At 45.1% G+C, this 13,925-nt stretch overlaps 1 protein-coding gene across 1 annotated transcript in view; it reads left to right on the forward strand.

Moving 5' to 3' along the window:
* Positions 1 to 13,925, forward strand: part of fat3a (FAT atypical cadherin 3a) — a 151,370-nt gene that overhangs the window by 41,965 nt on the left and 95,480 nt on the right. Inside the window, exon 2 of the mRNA XM_065959912.1 lies at positions 2,242 to 5,577. Within this exon, the coding sequence (XP_065815984.1) occupies positions 2,265 to 5,577 (3,313 nt within the window). The 5' untranslated portion in view covers positions 2,242 to 2,264. The remainder of the gene's footprint in view (positions 1 to 2,241; positions 5,578 to 13,925) is intronic.

Consider the following 13,925-nt stretch of genomic DNA (forward strand, 5'->3'; position numbering starts at 1 on the left):
TGATAAAACATTTGTAATGGTAACCTCGTGTCAGCTTTATCTTCTAATGTGATACAAAAAGTCTAAAGCCTTGGTCACACGAACAAAATTGCTGAAAAACTCCTGCACTTTTTGTGGTTGAGCTGCAAACAGACACATTTTTCACTCAGACTTTATCCAGAGTGTCTCCAGCCAGGCCCCCTGGTCATTTCTTTGCATGAAGTCTGAGTGAGCTGAAGTGGAAGTGAAGACACACAGCAGGATATAATCAGGAGAACTCACCTGGAGTGAGTGTGAGGGGGCGGTGACTTTTATTCCCTGTGATCTGTGCATGACCACAGACTGTCTGCACGCGGTGTTTTCTATCCTCCAGTCAGTGTGCTGTGTTCTTCTCAGCTCATTTGATGATATTATGATAGTGTCGCACTACAGCTAGCAGTGTAATAAGGGCAAATCTTCTCATGGCGCTGTGTAGTGGACTCAGTCGCTTCGTCCACCACTTCCACCTTGTTTCTTTTACGTCTTGTCTTGCCTCAGGAGACCTCCTGGCCCCTTCACTTCCGCCAGGGAAAGTCTCCCACTGTGAGGTGTATGGCACCAGAAATACAGAAAATGAGGACTACATGTCCCTCTCCACACACACACACACACACACACACACACACACACACACACACACACACACACACACACACACACACACACACACACACACACTCAGCCTGCAGACAGATTCATGTGAACTCTGTGCTCATCACTGTTATCCACAGGGAGAAAACACCGCTCCCCCACCACTCTGTCCTCGCAGCAACACTGTGTGTGTGTGTGTGTGTACAGCCTCTCTGGTTTTGTGGGTTTGTAACAATAGAAAGCCGGAGCACAGCCACCAGCGGCAGCAGAAGAAGCAGAATGTTCCACACGCAGCCTGTTTTCACCAGCATCAGAAAATCACATTTTTATTTTGACACAAACCTTAAATTAAAAAAATTAAAATAGTCAAGTTACAATTTTGTTATGTCAACATGGTTCTTCACATTTTGGATCACTTTAACACACACGCATACATTTTCTGCACACATATGTCATATAATAGCTGACAGAATAATGAGGATGCAATCCGGGGTTTGAAGGGTTAATGCAGGCTGGTTCCTGTGTCCCCCGCAGCTCTACTTTTTAAAGGAGGGATGTACTGACCCAGTAAAGCTGATGTCCCCCCCTCCTCCTCCCCCCTCCTCTCCCTCACAGCCTCTCTGAGTGAAGCTGACACAGAGATGACAGTTTAAGGTCAGATGGAAACTGAAATGTAGTTTTTGGCTTCTTTTCGCCCTGAATGATGCTGTTTGTGTTTTAACTCGGCTCATTTCGGTCTGCATTGTTTCTCACAAGGTTTTGGTGGTAACACTCACAGAGACGCAGAGTTTTTTTTCTCTTTCAAACACTGGATTCTTTTCCTGTTTTATACAAGAAAAGTTTGAGGTCTCATAGGCTGTGTGTGTGTGTGTGTGTGTGTGTGTGTGTGTGTGTGTGTGTGTGTGTGTGTGTGTGTGTGTGTGTGTGTGTGTGTGTGTGTGTGTGTGTGTGTGTGTGCATACATGAGTGTGTAAATATAGCCTCTGCAGTGTGTTATTATCAGTGCACTTGGACTAGGTCTCGCTTTAACAGCCCCTCTGTGGTGGAAAGTGCCGAGTCATGAGAGTGCAGACCGCTGTGGCCCTCCTCAGGCCACAGCCCGGCTTTTTAACCGGATCAGGCTTTTCTCCCAGAACCCAGACCGGCTCATATTTGTGGATTTTCTTTCTTCAGAACACAAAATGTGTGCACAGCAGCCACTTGACTGGGTTTCAAACCGTCTCTGGTCAGCTCCTGGAGCTATAACATGTTTTTAGAAGGCAGGCGTGCAGCTCTGTGTATTTCAGGAAAGGGTTATGATAGGGTCAGGCTGAGGCAGCCCATCATTTGGTTATTTTCTTTTTCAGTTTGTTTTGGTGATGTTGCTCTTCTCTTTCATAGCCGTACAATTATTTTGTTCCTTCTCAAACCACCTCTGGTTTTTCTGAAACTTGCAATTGGCTGCCAGTGTCCAGAGAGCACACACAGGGATGATGTCAGCCTTCATTACGGTTGCTGGGTAACAGGGCATGGTCCCTCCCCTCTTCACTTCCAATTAATATGTGCAGTCCCATGGATAATTAGAGAGCTGTGAGGTCTGTCATTTCCTACCCCGTACTAACCTCTCTGTCTGTGTGTGTGTCTCTGTTTCAGGATGGAGTGATGATGATGATGGGATGGATTTGAACATGGGCCGGTGGGCAGGCATGCAAGCCCCTCTCCTCGGCCTGGCCCTGCTGCTGCTGCCGTTGCTTCTCTTCCAGCCTCCTCCCTGCAGGGGCCAGAACATCCAGACGGCCCCTCAGAATGGCCCCCACTTCGGCTTCACTCGGGCGGTCTACCACGCCACAGTCTATGAGAACTCTGCGGCACGCACCTACGCCAACAGTAAAGTTAAAATGGGGATCCACCTGTCCCAACGCTCCTGGGAGATCCGCTACAGGGTCACGTCGGGAGACGATGAGGGCTTCTTCAAGGCCGAGGAGTACGTGCTGGGAGACTTCTGCTTCCTGCGCATAAGGACTAAAGGTGGTAACGCCGCCATCCTAAACCGAGAGATTCAGGATAACTATGTCCTGACGGTGAAGGCCTATGTGAAGGGGGAGGCCCTCCTCGAGACCTGGACTAAAGTCAGCATCCAGGTCCTGGATATGAACGACCTGCGACCGCTCTTCTCGCCCACCACCTACTCCGTCACCATCGCCGAGAGCACCCCCCTCAGGACTAGCATAGCACAAGTCACTGCCACGGACGCAGACATAGGCTCCAACGGGGAGTTTTACTATTTTTTTAAGGAGAAGATGGAGCTGTTTGCCGTCCATCCGACCAGCGGCGTGGTCTCCCTCAGCGGAAAGCTCAACACAGACGAGCAGAACCGCTACGACTTGGAAATCCTGGCCGTGGACCGCGGCATGAAGCTGTACGGGAATAACGGCGTCAGCAGCACGGCCAAGCTTTTCGTGCATGTAGAGCGCATGAACGAGCACGCCCCCTTCATGAACTTGGTGAGTCACAGCCCCTCATGGCTGGATAAAAACGCTGTGTATGCCATGGTCACCGTGGAGGACCTGGACGAAGGTTTGAACGGAGAGATTGACTCGGTGGTTATTGTAGGGGGAGACCCGTCAGAGCAGTTCTTTGTAGAACGATCTGATGAAGGCGAGTTTGCCATAAAAGCGTCTGAGTCCGTGAACTGGGAGGCTTATCCTCAAGGCTGTAACCTGACTCTGCAGGCTAAAGACCGGGGGACCCCTCAGAAGTTCTCCTCTGTGAAGGTGGTCCACATTAAGGTGAATAAACGGCAGACGGCAGATACTAGATTTGAGAAGGAGGTGTACGACGTCAGTCTGAACGAAATCTCGCCACCGGGCACGATCGTAGCTGCTGTTAAACTCAAACCAGAGCCTGACGACGCAGAGTATATCCTGACTCCTTCTGCAGACTCTGCTTTCTTTCAAATGAACACCCTGACTGGTGTCATCTCCACCGCCCGCTGGTTCACTCAGGTGAGCCGGGATGTCTACAACCTGGAGGTGTTGGAAATAGACAGCGAGCTTAAAGTGAAAGTGCGGGTAACCGTCGACGACGCCAATGACAACACGCCGACGTTTGATCAGTCCTCTTATGAGGTTCTGGTGAATGAAAGTGTTCCAGTCGGGACAAATGTGTTCACAGTGTCGGCAGTGGATGAGGATAAAGGTGAGAATGGATATATAACCTACAGCATCTCCAGCCTGCAGCCGCTGCCTTTTAAGATCAACCAGTTCTCCGGTGTCATCAGCACCACTAAAGAACTGGACTTTGAATCCTCCTCGGAGAGCTATGTGTTTGTAGTCCGGGCATCAGACTGGGGCTCACCTTACAGGAGAGAGAGTGAAGTCAACGTCACCGTCCACCTGGAAAACATTAACGACAACCAGCCTCTGTTTGAGAGGGTGGGATGTCAGGGGGTCATCGCCAGAGATTTCCCTGTAGATGAAGTGATCACCACGATGTCCGCCATTGATATCGACGAGTTAGAGTTGGTGAAGTATAAGATTATCTCTGGGAACGAGTGGGGGTACTTTGACCTGAACCCAGATTCGGGGGTCCTGTCACTGCAGCGTTCCCTTTCCGCAGCCAGCCCAAAGAACGGCATCTTTAGTCTGAAGATAACCGCCACAGACGGCGAAAGCTTCTCTGACCCCATGTTCGTCAACATCTCGGTGGTTCACGGGAAGGCTCCTCCAAAAAGTTTTAACTGCAAAGAGACCAGAGTAGCCCAAAAGTTAGCTGAGAAGTTACTGAAAAAATCCAAAGCTGGCACTAAGCCCAAAATGGAGGAAGGTTTCATCGACCTTTTCTCGGTCAATCGGCAGACGCCTCAGTTCGACAAAGCTTTCCCCACGGACATTGCTGTTCGGGAAGACCTGAACGTTGGCTCGAGCGTTTTCAAGGTGAACGCCTACGACGGTGACACGGGCTTCAACGGTCAGATCCTGTACTCCATCTCGGATGGAAACACCGACAGCTGTTTCACCATCCACATGGACTCTGGCCTCATCAGTGTCTTCCTGCCGATGGACAGAGAAAAGAGGGATCGCTACCTCCTCAATCTCACCATCTACGACCTCGGCCTCCCTCAGAGATCCGCCTGGCGCCTGCTCACCGTTTACATAGAGGATGGCAATGACAACGCTCCCCAGTTTCTGCAAGATGGAGGCTATAAGGTTATCATACCTGAAAACACCGCCATTGGAACAGACGTCATCCAGGTCGAGGCTACTGACAAAGATATGGGACCTAACGGTGAGATCGCGTACTCCATTCTGACCAGCACCTCCCAGTTTGGTATCAACTCCTCCAATGGGATTGTGTATGTCGCCGGCCAGCTGGATAGAGAGTTTGTTCCAGCTTTCAACTTGAAGATCGAAGCAAGGGATAAGGCAGAGAGGGGGAGCCAGAAGTTTTCTGTGACCAGTTTGAAAATCATTCTGGAGGATGTGAACGACTGCCCCCCGCTGTTCATCCCCAGTGTGTACAGAGCCCGTGCTCTGGAGGATCTCCCCGTAGGGACTGTAGTGGCCTGGTTAGAAACCCAGGACCCAGATTTGGGTCTGGGAGGCCAGGTGAGGTACTCTTTAGCAAATGACTACAACGGATGGTTTGACGTCGACCGGACCAGCGGAGCTATTCGACTCACAAAGGAGCTGGACTACGAGACGCAGCAGTTTTACAACCTGACGGTGAAGGCCAAAGACAAGGGGAGGCCAGTGTCTCTTCTCTCCGTCACCTTTGTGGAGATTGAGGTTGTGGATGTCAATGAAAACCTCTATGCCCCGTACTTTTCCCACTTTGCACTGACAGGATTAATCAAAGAAAACGCTCGTATTGGAACTACCCTCCTGCAGGTGACCGCCAACGATGACGACACCGGCAGAGACGGAGAAATCCAGTACTCCATCAGGGACGGGAACGGACTCGGACGCTTCTCCATTGATGAAGAGACAGGTGAGTTTCCTTCCTATTATTGATATGATGTATTCTTCCTCTTGGTTCTTAATCTTTAATCCTAAATTGAAAGTGTATAAAACTGGAAAAGATTGAAACAACAGACTTCATTCAGATAATGTTTTTTTTTTTTTGTCGACCTGCTGTTGAAGACTGTAAAAATAGGCTGCTTGGTTATGAAGATGGAGCTTTTAAAGGTGTTCTGTTTAATCATATTATTGATTGATGTTAAGTTTGGACGATATATAAGTGGCTATGTCCAACACACATTTAGACTCATGCTGCCTGAGCTGTTGTGTCGCCAATTTCTTTCTTTCTGAAGGTAAGATGTGATCTAGTCATTTCGACACACTGCTCTACATGGTGTGTTCAGCTAATGCGTCATAAAAGTGACAGGTTTAGCATTAGATGGAGAGACTCCTTGAAGCTGTACCTCAACTTGGGTGGCCGTGGCTCTCAACCGGAAGGTCGATGGTCGATCCCCAGTTCCTGCAGCAACATGTCCGATGTGTCCTTGGGCAAGACACTTAACCCCGAACTACCCCCACTGCTTCTTCTGCGGCATATGAATGGAATTAGTGAATACTGATGGTCTCACTGGATAGCAAAGTGTAAATGGGGGGGGGGGAATTGGTGGGTGTGACATGCGGTGTAAAAGCGCTTTGAATAGTCAGAAGACTAGAAAAGAACAATACAAGCTCAAGTCCATTTACCATTTAACTTATGTTGGGGTTGTATCAAGTCAACTTTGATTATATTCTTTAATAATTATACTTAATTATTAATAATATAAATAAAATATCATTAAACTATGTTTAATCTCGTTTTGGGGCACCAACCTGTAATCAGGTAAATATAACCAAAATATCCCTAAAATCAGTGTCAAATTAGTTATTTAATTACTAATATTATTAATAATTAATAACTATATTTAATAAATTGAAGGTGTGAAATCCGTACACAAAGCCTTCGCACCCAGCTTATATCACAATGCAAATACACCAGTAACCACAAACAACTGCTCTCTTAAATTATAACAGAATTTATTTAAACAAAGCAACATCAATCCAAAATCAATGAACTTAATTAAACAAATAACTATTATAAACTAATCTAAGCAACAAACATTATCAAGCAAGGCTTGTGGAAGGTGTGTGTGTGTGTGTGTCTGTGGATGAAAGAGAGAGAGAAGGCGCACACCTAACAAAGACCTAATGTGGCCTTAATGTCTAAAAGAGACCGAGTTCGGCCCTACACGATCTGTGTCTCTGGATGGCTGCGAGTGTATAGATCTCTGTGTGTGTGTGTGTGGCCTATGTGCGTAATGGTGTGGTGGTGGAGTTAGTCTCCAGATGTACGTTTACACGGGAATATGTGTGGTGTCTGTTCGCAGAAGGGGGATAAAAGAGGATAGAAGAAGATAAAAGAGAAATGCGTGCCTGAAGAGGCCGGATCACAGTCTGAATCCCGCGCCACAACTTGGAGTAATTCCCTTCATTCATAGAAACAAACCAATGGCCGAATTCAAGTTAATACGGCTTACACTGGCCTTTCTGATCAGAAGAGTAATACCTGGTTATAACGCTGTTACGCTAAACACATATATGACGCAGCGGTCCGAAACGGGAACAGAAAGAGTATTAAACAGGTAAAACTCAGGACGCAGCGGTCCAACAAAGATAAAAATGACAGTTTCTGCTTCAATCAAACAATTGTTAAAAACACTCTCTAAAGCTAATTCTGCCCAGACCTAATTAAGCCTCACTTGTGAATCGCTTTGCCCGCGATTGGTGAAAGGAAAAGAGTCCGGCGATGGAGCAGATCTTCTGTCCGTCCTGGTGCAGAGGCGTTTGATGGCCGCAAGGGTCCCTTACGGCGAGAGCGGCATCGTTGATTCTCCGTCGAGTGGAAAGATGTCCGTTGATGTCCTTTCGTTGCAGGACGGAATAAGACCGTTATCTTTCTGATAATCTGTTATAGTCTGACGCTCTCCAAGAAACTGAGATGCGGATTACCTGCACGCCAAAAACTTAAAACAAAGGAAGATGGTTGCAGAAAACAGGACCAGCTTGTGTCTCCGAACACTAGAAGTCAGCGCGTGGAAAGAGAGAGAGCAATGGAAGTCTTGGAGTCTTGTAGCCTGGCCTGCTCCATGGGGGGTCTACCTCAGGTCCCCTCCAATGAGGAGAGAGAGGTTCCGGTCCCCCCTTACATGAAGTAAGGGGGGACGTAGGTGTGAAGTACTGCAGGGGATTCTGGGATTAAGAGTCCTTTTAGGCCTCTTTGTGATCTCAGTGAATAACTCAAATGAGGCTTCAAACAGAGGTGCAGGCCCAAGTCCATTGTTTGACTGTCCTAAGCCTGCGTGGCCCAACACTTATCTGATGGAGACTTGACTTATTGAAAACTGGTCAAATTTCATTGTGAGCTGTATGTATGGCAGCCAACAGTCAAATTTTTAACTCCGACTTTACACTGACCTTTCACTCTGCCCCCTTGTAAAATTTCCGTGTAACGTCAGAGTGGACCTATGGCTCACGTCCATAGACTGAACGCACCTGACCAGTGATCTCAGTGCATGTAATGAAGCTGCTTCATTATGTTTTATGTTCACTTGTGCGTTCTAAACAGCTCTTTTGTTGATATTGTGAATGTGAACTACACGTTGTTATTTCTACGTCATGTTTTCCTCCTGAGACCCCCCTCACCCCACACCACCCCTCCAGTCTGACAGGGATAGTCTCTGGCTGTGAGGGCTTTGTGTGACCAACCAACCTTTTTGGATTTCAGGGGCAGAATGTTTGAAATGTCCTCCAATTTTTTAGTAGCGCATGTTTGAAAACAGCTTTTTGGTCACCTTCTTTCTCCCAGAGAGCTTGATTTTTTTGTGCGACTGTTGTTTAACCAGAATAAAGTAAAATTGTTTGAATCATTATGTAAAAAAAGTCGGGATATTGTTTCTCTGAGGAAAAGCACATAGTGGAAGGCATCAATTTTGATATCAAGAGTCAATTTTGTTTTAAAATAACATGACAAAATGAACTTTGATCACGATCATATAGAGGCTATACGTGTTGGAAATGTGTGTTTGGGTAACCTATGGTAAAGAAAGTTAGCCAGTTCAACTGTCTTAGATTTGCTGGTTTGCTTGCAGGTGTATCTGTGTTTTTTGGTCAAAGCTGTCTATGCTTCGAGCTCTCAGACAGTATTGACACCTCATCACTGCTACAAACAGCATTAACACCTTATCACCGCTACACATCCACCTGTAGGGCTGCTTATCCACCTTACAGAGTCTTGCACCAGAAGGGGAAACACCTCTGTTTACCTTCATCTTAATCTGTATATCCTCAAACATCTGTGAGGTTTATCTGAGAGAAGCTTTGACGGAGATGGTGTGAGTTAATGCAATCAACAAGAACCTGAAACCTTAACAACAAGCCTGACAGTTGATTTCACTGTTTTACATTTTTACTGACATGTGATATAAAGTGCATATAGAGTGCAGGATTTTTAATTGGAAAGTAGCACTGTAGCGGCTTCTCACTTTCAGCCTGTTGCATCACCCTGACCGAGGACGCTGCAGAGGCTCACTCTCGGACGGTGAAATAAGCTGTGAATAAAATACTTTGCACCTCAACAAGCCTCCACCTGAGGGACTGAAGGTGGCTGAGAGCACGACTTTCACTTATTATTTGTCCAACACACACTCACACACAGGCACACTCTCTCTTACACACACACACACGGTTGTTAACCTGGTCTGGTTGTTCCCAGGTGATGAACAGGAGCAGGAGTGGAGGGACGATTTATGGCCCTTGTTAGCCGAGTGTTGGCAAGCCTCATAAATCAGCCCCAAGCTGCAAACACTGCAAACACACTCACACAGAGACACACTGACCACCCCTGTAAACCGTAATGTTGAAGGTTAATTTTAATTAGAGAATCCTAATGTGGTCAGGGGGGTGAGGCTTGGGCGTACACAGTGGTACAGGTACAAACACACCTAAGGCCATAGATTCACTTTCTGTACAATTTGTTCCCATGCACCACCAGCTGCATCATGAACATAACTGTATATTTATACTTGAACATGTGCTACATGTGTTACTGGAGGATACATAGAGCAGTGGTTCTCAACTGGTCCAGCCTAAAGACCCACCACCAATAACTTCATGAAAATCGTGACCCATATTTCTGATATTTTTTTCAACCAATCAGATTTATTGAATGAAAAATAGTGCCATTTTGACCTCCGATGGTACCAAACATGATGGAATAAAGAGAAGGAACAAAATCAACTTGTTTTTATAGCTCTTCATAGACTTTTTTAAACGGCTCCGCGACCCACCATTTGAGAACTACTGCTCTAGAGAGCTCGGGCCGTACGTTCAGGGCCCATTTGTTCAAAAGGTTAATCCGGAAAGAAATGATCCGGATTTGGTAATCCACATTTTTTTTCTACAGGGTTTAAAGTAATCCAGATCACTTTAATCCTGGTTGTTCAAAGAAAAACTGGAAGGGATCGCCCTGATCCATGTACAGACTTTTTAGGATCACCAAATCTGGATTACCAGTGCTTTAAAGGGTTCTTCACAGTACATACTTTGTCCACAGGGGGAGCCAAAATTCTCGCTCATCCTCACAGCTACTTTGAATTGGATATTTCATGTTTGATAATGTCGCTTTTTTGGGGAAAAAACATCATTGGATAACTTTTGAACAACTGGAGCCAGGATGTAAACTACAGACATGGAGACATTTAAGGTTAATAATATAATAATTCAAAGATCAGATGTAAAATAATACCACCATGCATAATATTTCTCCAACATATTCCTCTGTGCACGTTAAACGTATCTGACTCCACACTGCCCCCTACTGTTCATTTTTGAGGACATGCACTGCTGGCGCTCTAAAAACAGATGAAGGGAACGGGAGGCAGCCAGCATGTGCACGTGTAGTTAAAAGCAAGTTTATCTCCGACCCAAGACACACAGGGCTTTAGTTGTTTTAAATAAATTCTTTGACTGAAGGTCGATGCAGTAAAATCCGTATTATTTAAAAAGCTTTTTTTTACAGCAATATCCTGAGAATGTTTTGACCTTGTTGCTGCAGAGAAGTTGCTTAATGAAGCACCCATCTTTTAGACACAAGGCTAACAAAGTGTTTCACCACATACATTCAAAACAAGACATTCAGAAAACATTCAATTTACATTTTAGGAGAAATAAAACAGAAAGTGAACTTTTAAAAAGAAGGAATCTGATTTATTATGAAGCCGCGGTTAACATTAAAGGTTTGAGCCCTGATTAGAAAACGCTGACGGGCCTGAACAGACCCCCTGCTGTTCAGGAAGCTTCTTTTTCACCGACTAAAGGCTGCTTTTCCTGGTTGGTGTTTTTGTTCCTGCTTTTAGTTAACCTGTCTCTGATCTCCATAAAACACTCTGAACACTTATACAGAGGAAGACATCTCTGGTGTCTAAAGCGTTCTGGTTTCTGTTAGCAGTCTGAGCAGGACTCAGTCCACCAGATTCAGCCTGCTTCAGCTGTTCACAACCGCCGGGATACCAGAATTTTAAACGTCAAACGATATCAATACCTGTTTGATACCACAGCAGCAGAAATAATAATAATAATAATAAATTAGATTTATATAGCGCTTTTCTAAATACTCAAAGACGCTTTGACAGGAAACAACAACAAAAAATAGAAAAAATAGAAGTTCTAGACGGCAAATGTTGGACAGTTTCTTGTTTTTATTAATAAAAATTGAACTCCTGAACACTGTCTTTATTGTACAGACATCAAAAACTGCCACAGTATGCAATGTTTGGGTACTGACACCCTTCACACAGGAAGTATATGTGTTAACTTAAAACTGCCCTTTAGCTAACTGACTGATCAATGACACACCTGTAGGGTTACAGACTGGAGAGATGTTAAGAACATTTTATTAACTAAGTTAGTACTCTTAAGATCATCCATTTCATAAGTTTCAGCAGATCGCTATTCAACATGATCCTGTGACATTAGGGAAAAACTTTTTTCAATTTTCATCAGGGAATCTTGGCATGTGTCCTCTCTAATATGCTGTGCTGTGTGTGTGTGTGTGTGTGTGTGGGGGGGGGGGGCATAAAAATAGGATCATAAGCTGATCAAAATGGCTGGCTCTGTGATTGGCATTACCCCAGACTCACTTGAGGTTACCTTTGAGAAAAGAGCGAGGATCAGACTAAACACTGTTTTGATCTTTGAAGGCACTCCTTTGCAAAAGTGTTTTTAATGGCCTCCGAAGTGTGTACTGAAGGTCCTTTGTTCCAGCAGCAGTGTGATATTTCAATGAATATTTTTATGATTCATGGCTGTAAATTATGTCTCAAATGGTCTCAGTGGTGTTTTTTTATTTATTAACTTTTTGTATTTTGTGATTGTGCTGTCGATATTGTTTTTTGTTTTTTACGAGTGACCATGTGGCAAATGAGTTTCCCCGCTAAGGCTTCATAAAGTTTTCTGATCTAATGAATCTGGTTTCTAACAGGTTTTTGCCTGTTAAAGCCATTTTTTATGTTACTTTGCTCAATATTACTAACACTGCTACATATGAGTGATAGATGGTACCAGAATCTGAGAACTGTTTGCAGATAGTGAACATTATTTGCAGCAGCAGCTGTGTACATCTCCCAGTAGCTGTGTTTACATGGACACATATAATCAGAAGAAAAGTCAGATCAGAATACAAGTGCTTCATGTTAACGCGTCACTCAGAAGAGACTGAACTTTACTTCTCCCCTGTTTACAGATTCCAGCAGGCTGACTATGTACTTGTAATTTTGAAGCTTCATTAGGTAGACAAGAAGAAAAGTAAGAAAATGGTGAATTATGATACAAACACCCAAAGTCACAGATATGAGAGAGGAGGAGAATGAAATATCTGTTGCAGCAGGGGAGAGGGGGGGAGTGAAGGAGCAACATCTGGACACGTGCAGCGACAGCAGTGTTTGTTTACAACACAGGTGGAGGCGACATGCACTTTGACTCTGGCACGCTTACCAAAAACTAAACCGAAAATAGTAACGGAGCAAAAAAACAAAACACACAGCAGGGCTTGAGTTCCTCTCGTATATCTCATATCTCAATATCTTACTCCTGAGAAAAACTTTATCGACATACGACCATTGACAGCAACACATACCTGCTGAACGTAAGAATAGAGATCTATTTCTCTTAATTTAGAGCACATTTTTATCTATGTTAATAGGCAGAAGAGGCCTATTTTGCTGCTATTTCGGGCAGATAAGATTGGCAGGACAGGTCTGATTAAATGCTTGATGCATGTACACGCACATCATAATTGGATCACTTTATTTAGTGTTATTGTTAACAGTGTAGTTTGAATCCCCAAGCTGAATGATTTGAATAGGATAGCAGATATTTGTCACATGTTAACATAGCCACTGTCAGCCCTCAGAACACTTGACCTGCCCTCATCATCTCTCTGTAGATCGTCTGTCTCCTCGTCTGAAGAGCTCTTTATTCACTGTGTATTTAGTTCTTTTTCTTCCTGACAGTTGGAGTGTAGGTGTTTCTTCCTCACATGTCTCTCGACCTAAATCATGAGTTTGTGGGCGGCTTCGTGCTGCAGAGAGGGAACGCAGCCTCTTCTTCCTGTTGTTATGTGTTAACATCGACGTGCTGCAGTCTGCCAGGAGCTGCAGTAACTGGATTGGCTTCACTTCCCACAAACACACAGATACTTTCTCACACTTCATCACGGAGGAAGGCTAACCTTCTCCTAGTCATCCTCGGCCCCCTCTGTTCTGCAGGAAGCTCCTCGCTGCAGACTCGCAGCCTCGGCGTCGGCTCTCCCTGGGAACGCCGAGCTCTGACAAGAGAATGAGAGAAAAGAGGAGGAGGTGAAGGAGAATTCATGGCTCCCCTTTTCTGCAGTGATTAATTTCTAACAGGCGGGGAGGCCCGCAGCTTTGTTTCCTTACAAAACCAGCTTTGTGCAGAGGCTTGAATGAGCAGCCAGGAGTTAACGTAGAGGCAGCGAGACGTGGGTAAACACACTCGCAGTCACACACTTAATAACTGACATATACAGTGAGCTCATTAGAGAAATCCAAACATGAAAAGTGCTGACCCAGTTATGTTTCAGCGCTGCTTGGGTGGTCAACCTAAAGAGATGATATCAGGCACACATGTCTTCTTCTTCTGTGGTACAGAAACATGTCTGCTTGTGTATTTGTGAAGTTGTGTTATCAGAGCGGTTTGTGTTTTTATAGAGGTGATTTATGTAGACTGAAGTCTTTGTAGTGATAGCAGCTCCTCTGGTGTGTGTTC

Source organism: Labrus bergylta, chromosome 11 (genome assembly GCF_963930695.1).
Source record: "Labrus bergylta chromosome 11, fLabBer1.1, whole genome shotgun sequence".
Classification (NCBI taxonomy): Eukaryota; Metazoa; Chordata; class Actinopteri; order Labriformes; family Labridae; genus Labrus; species Labrus bergylta.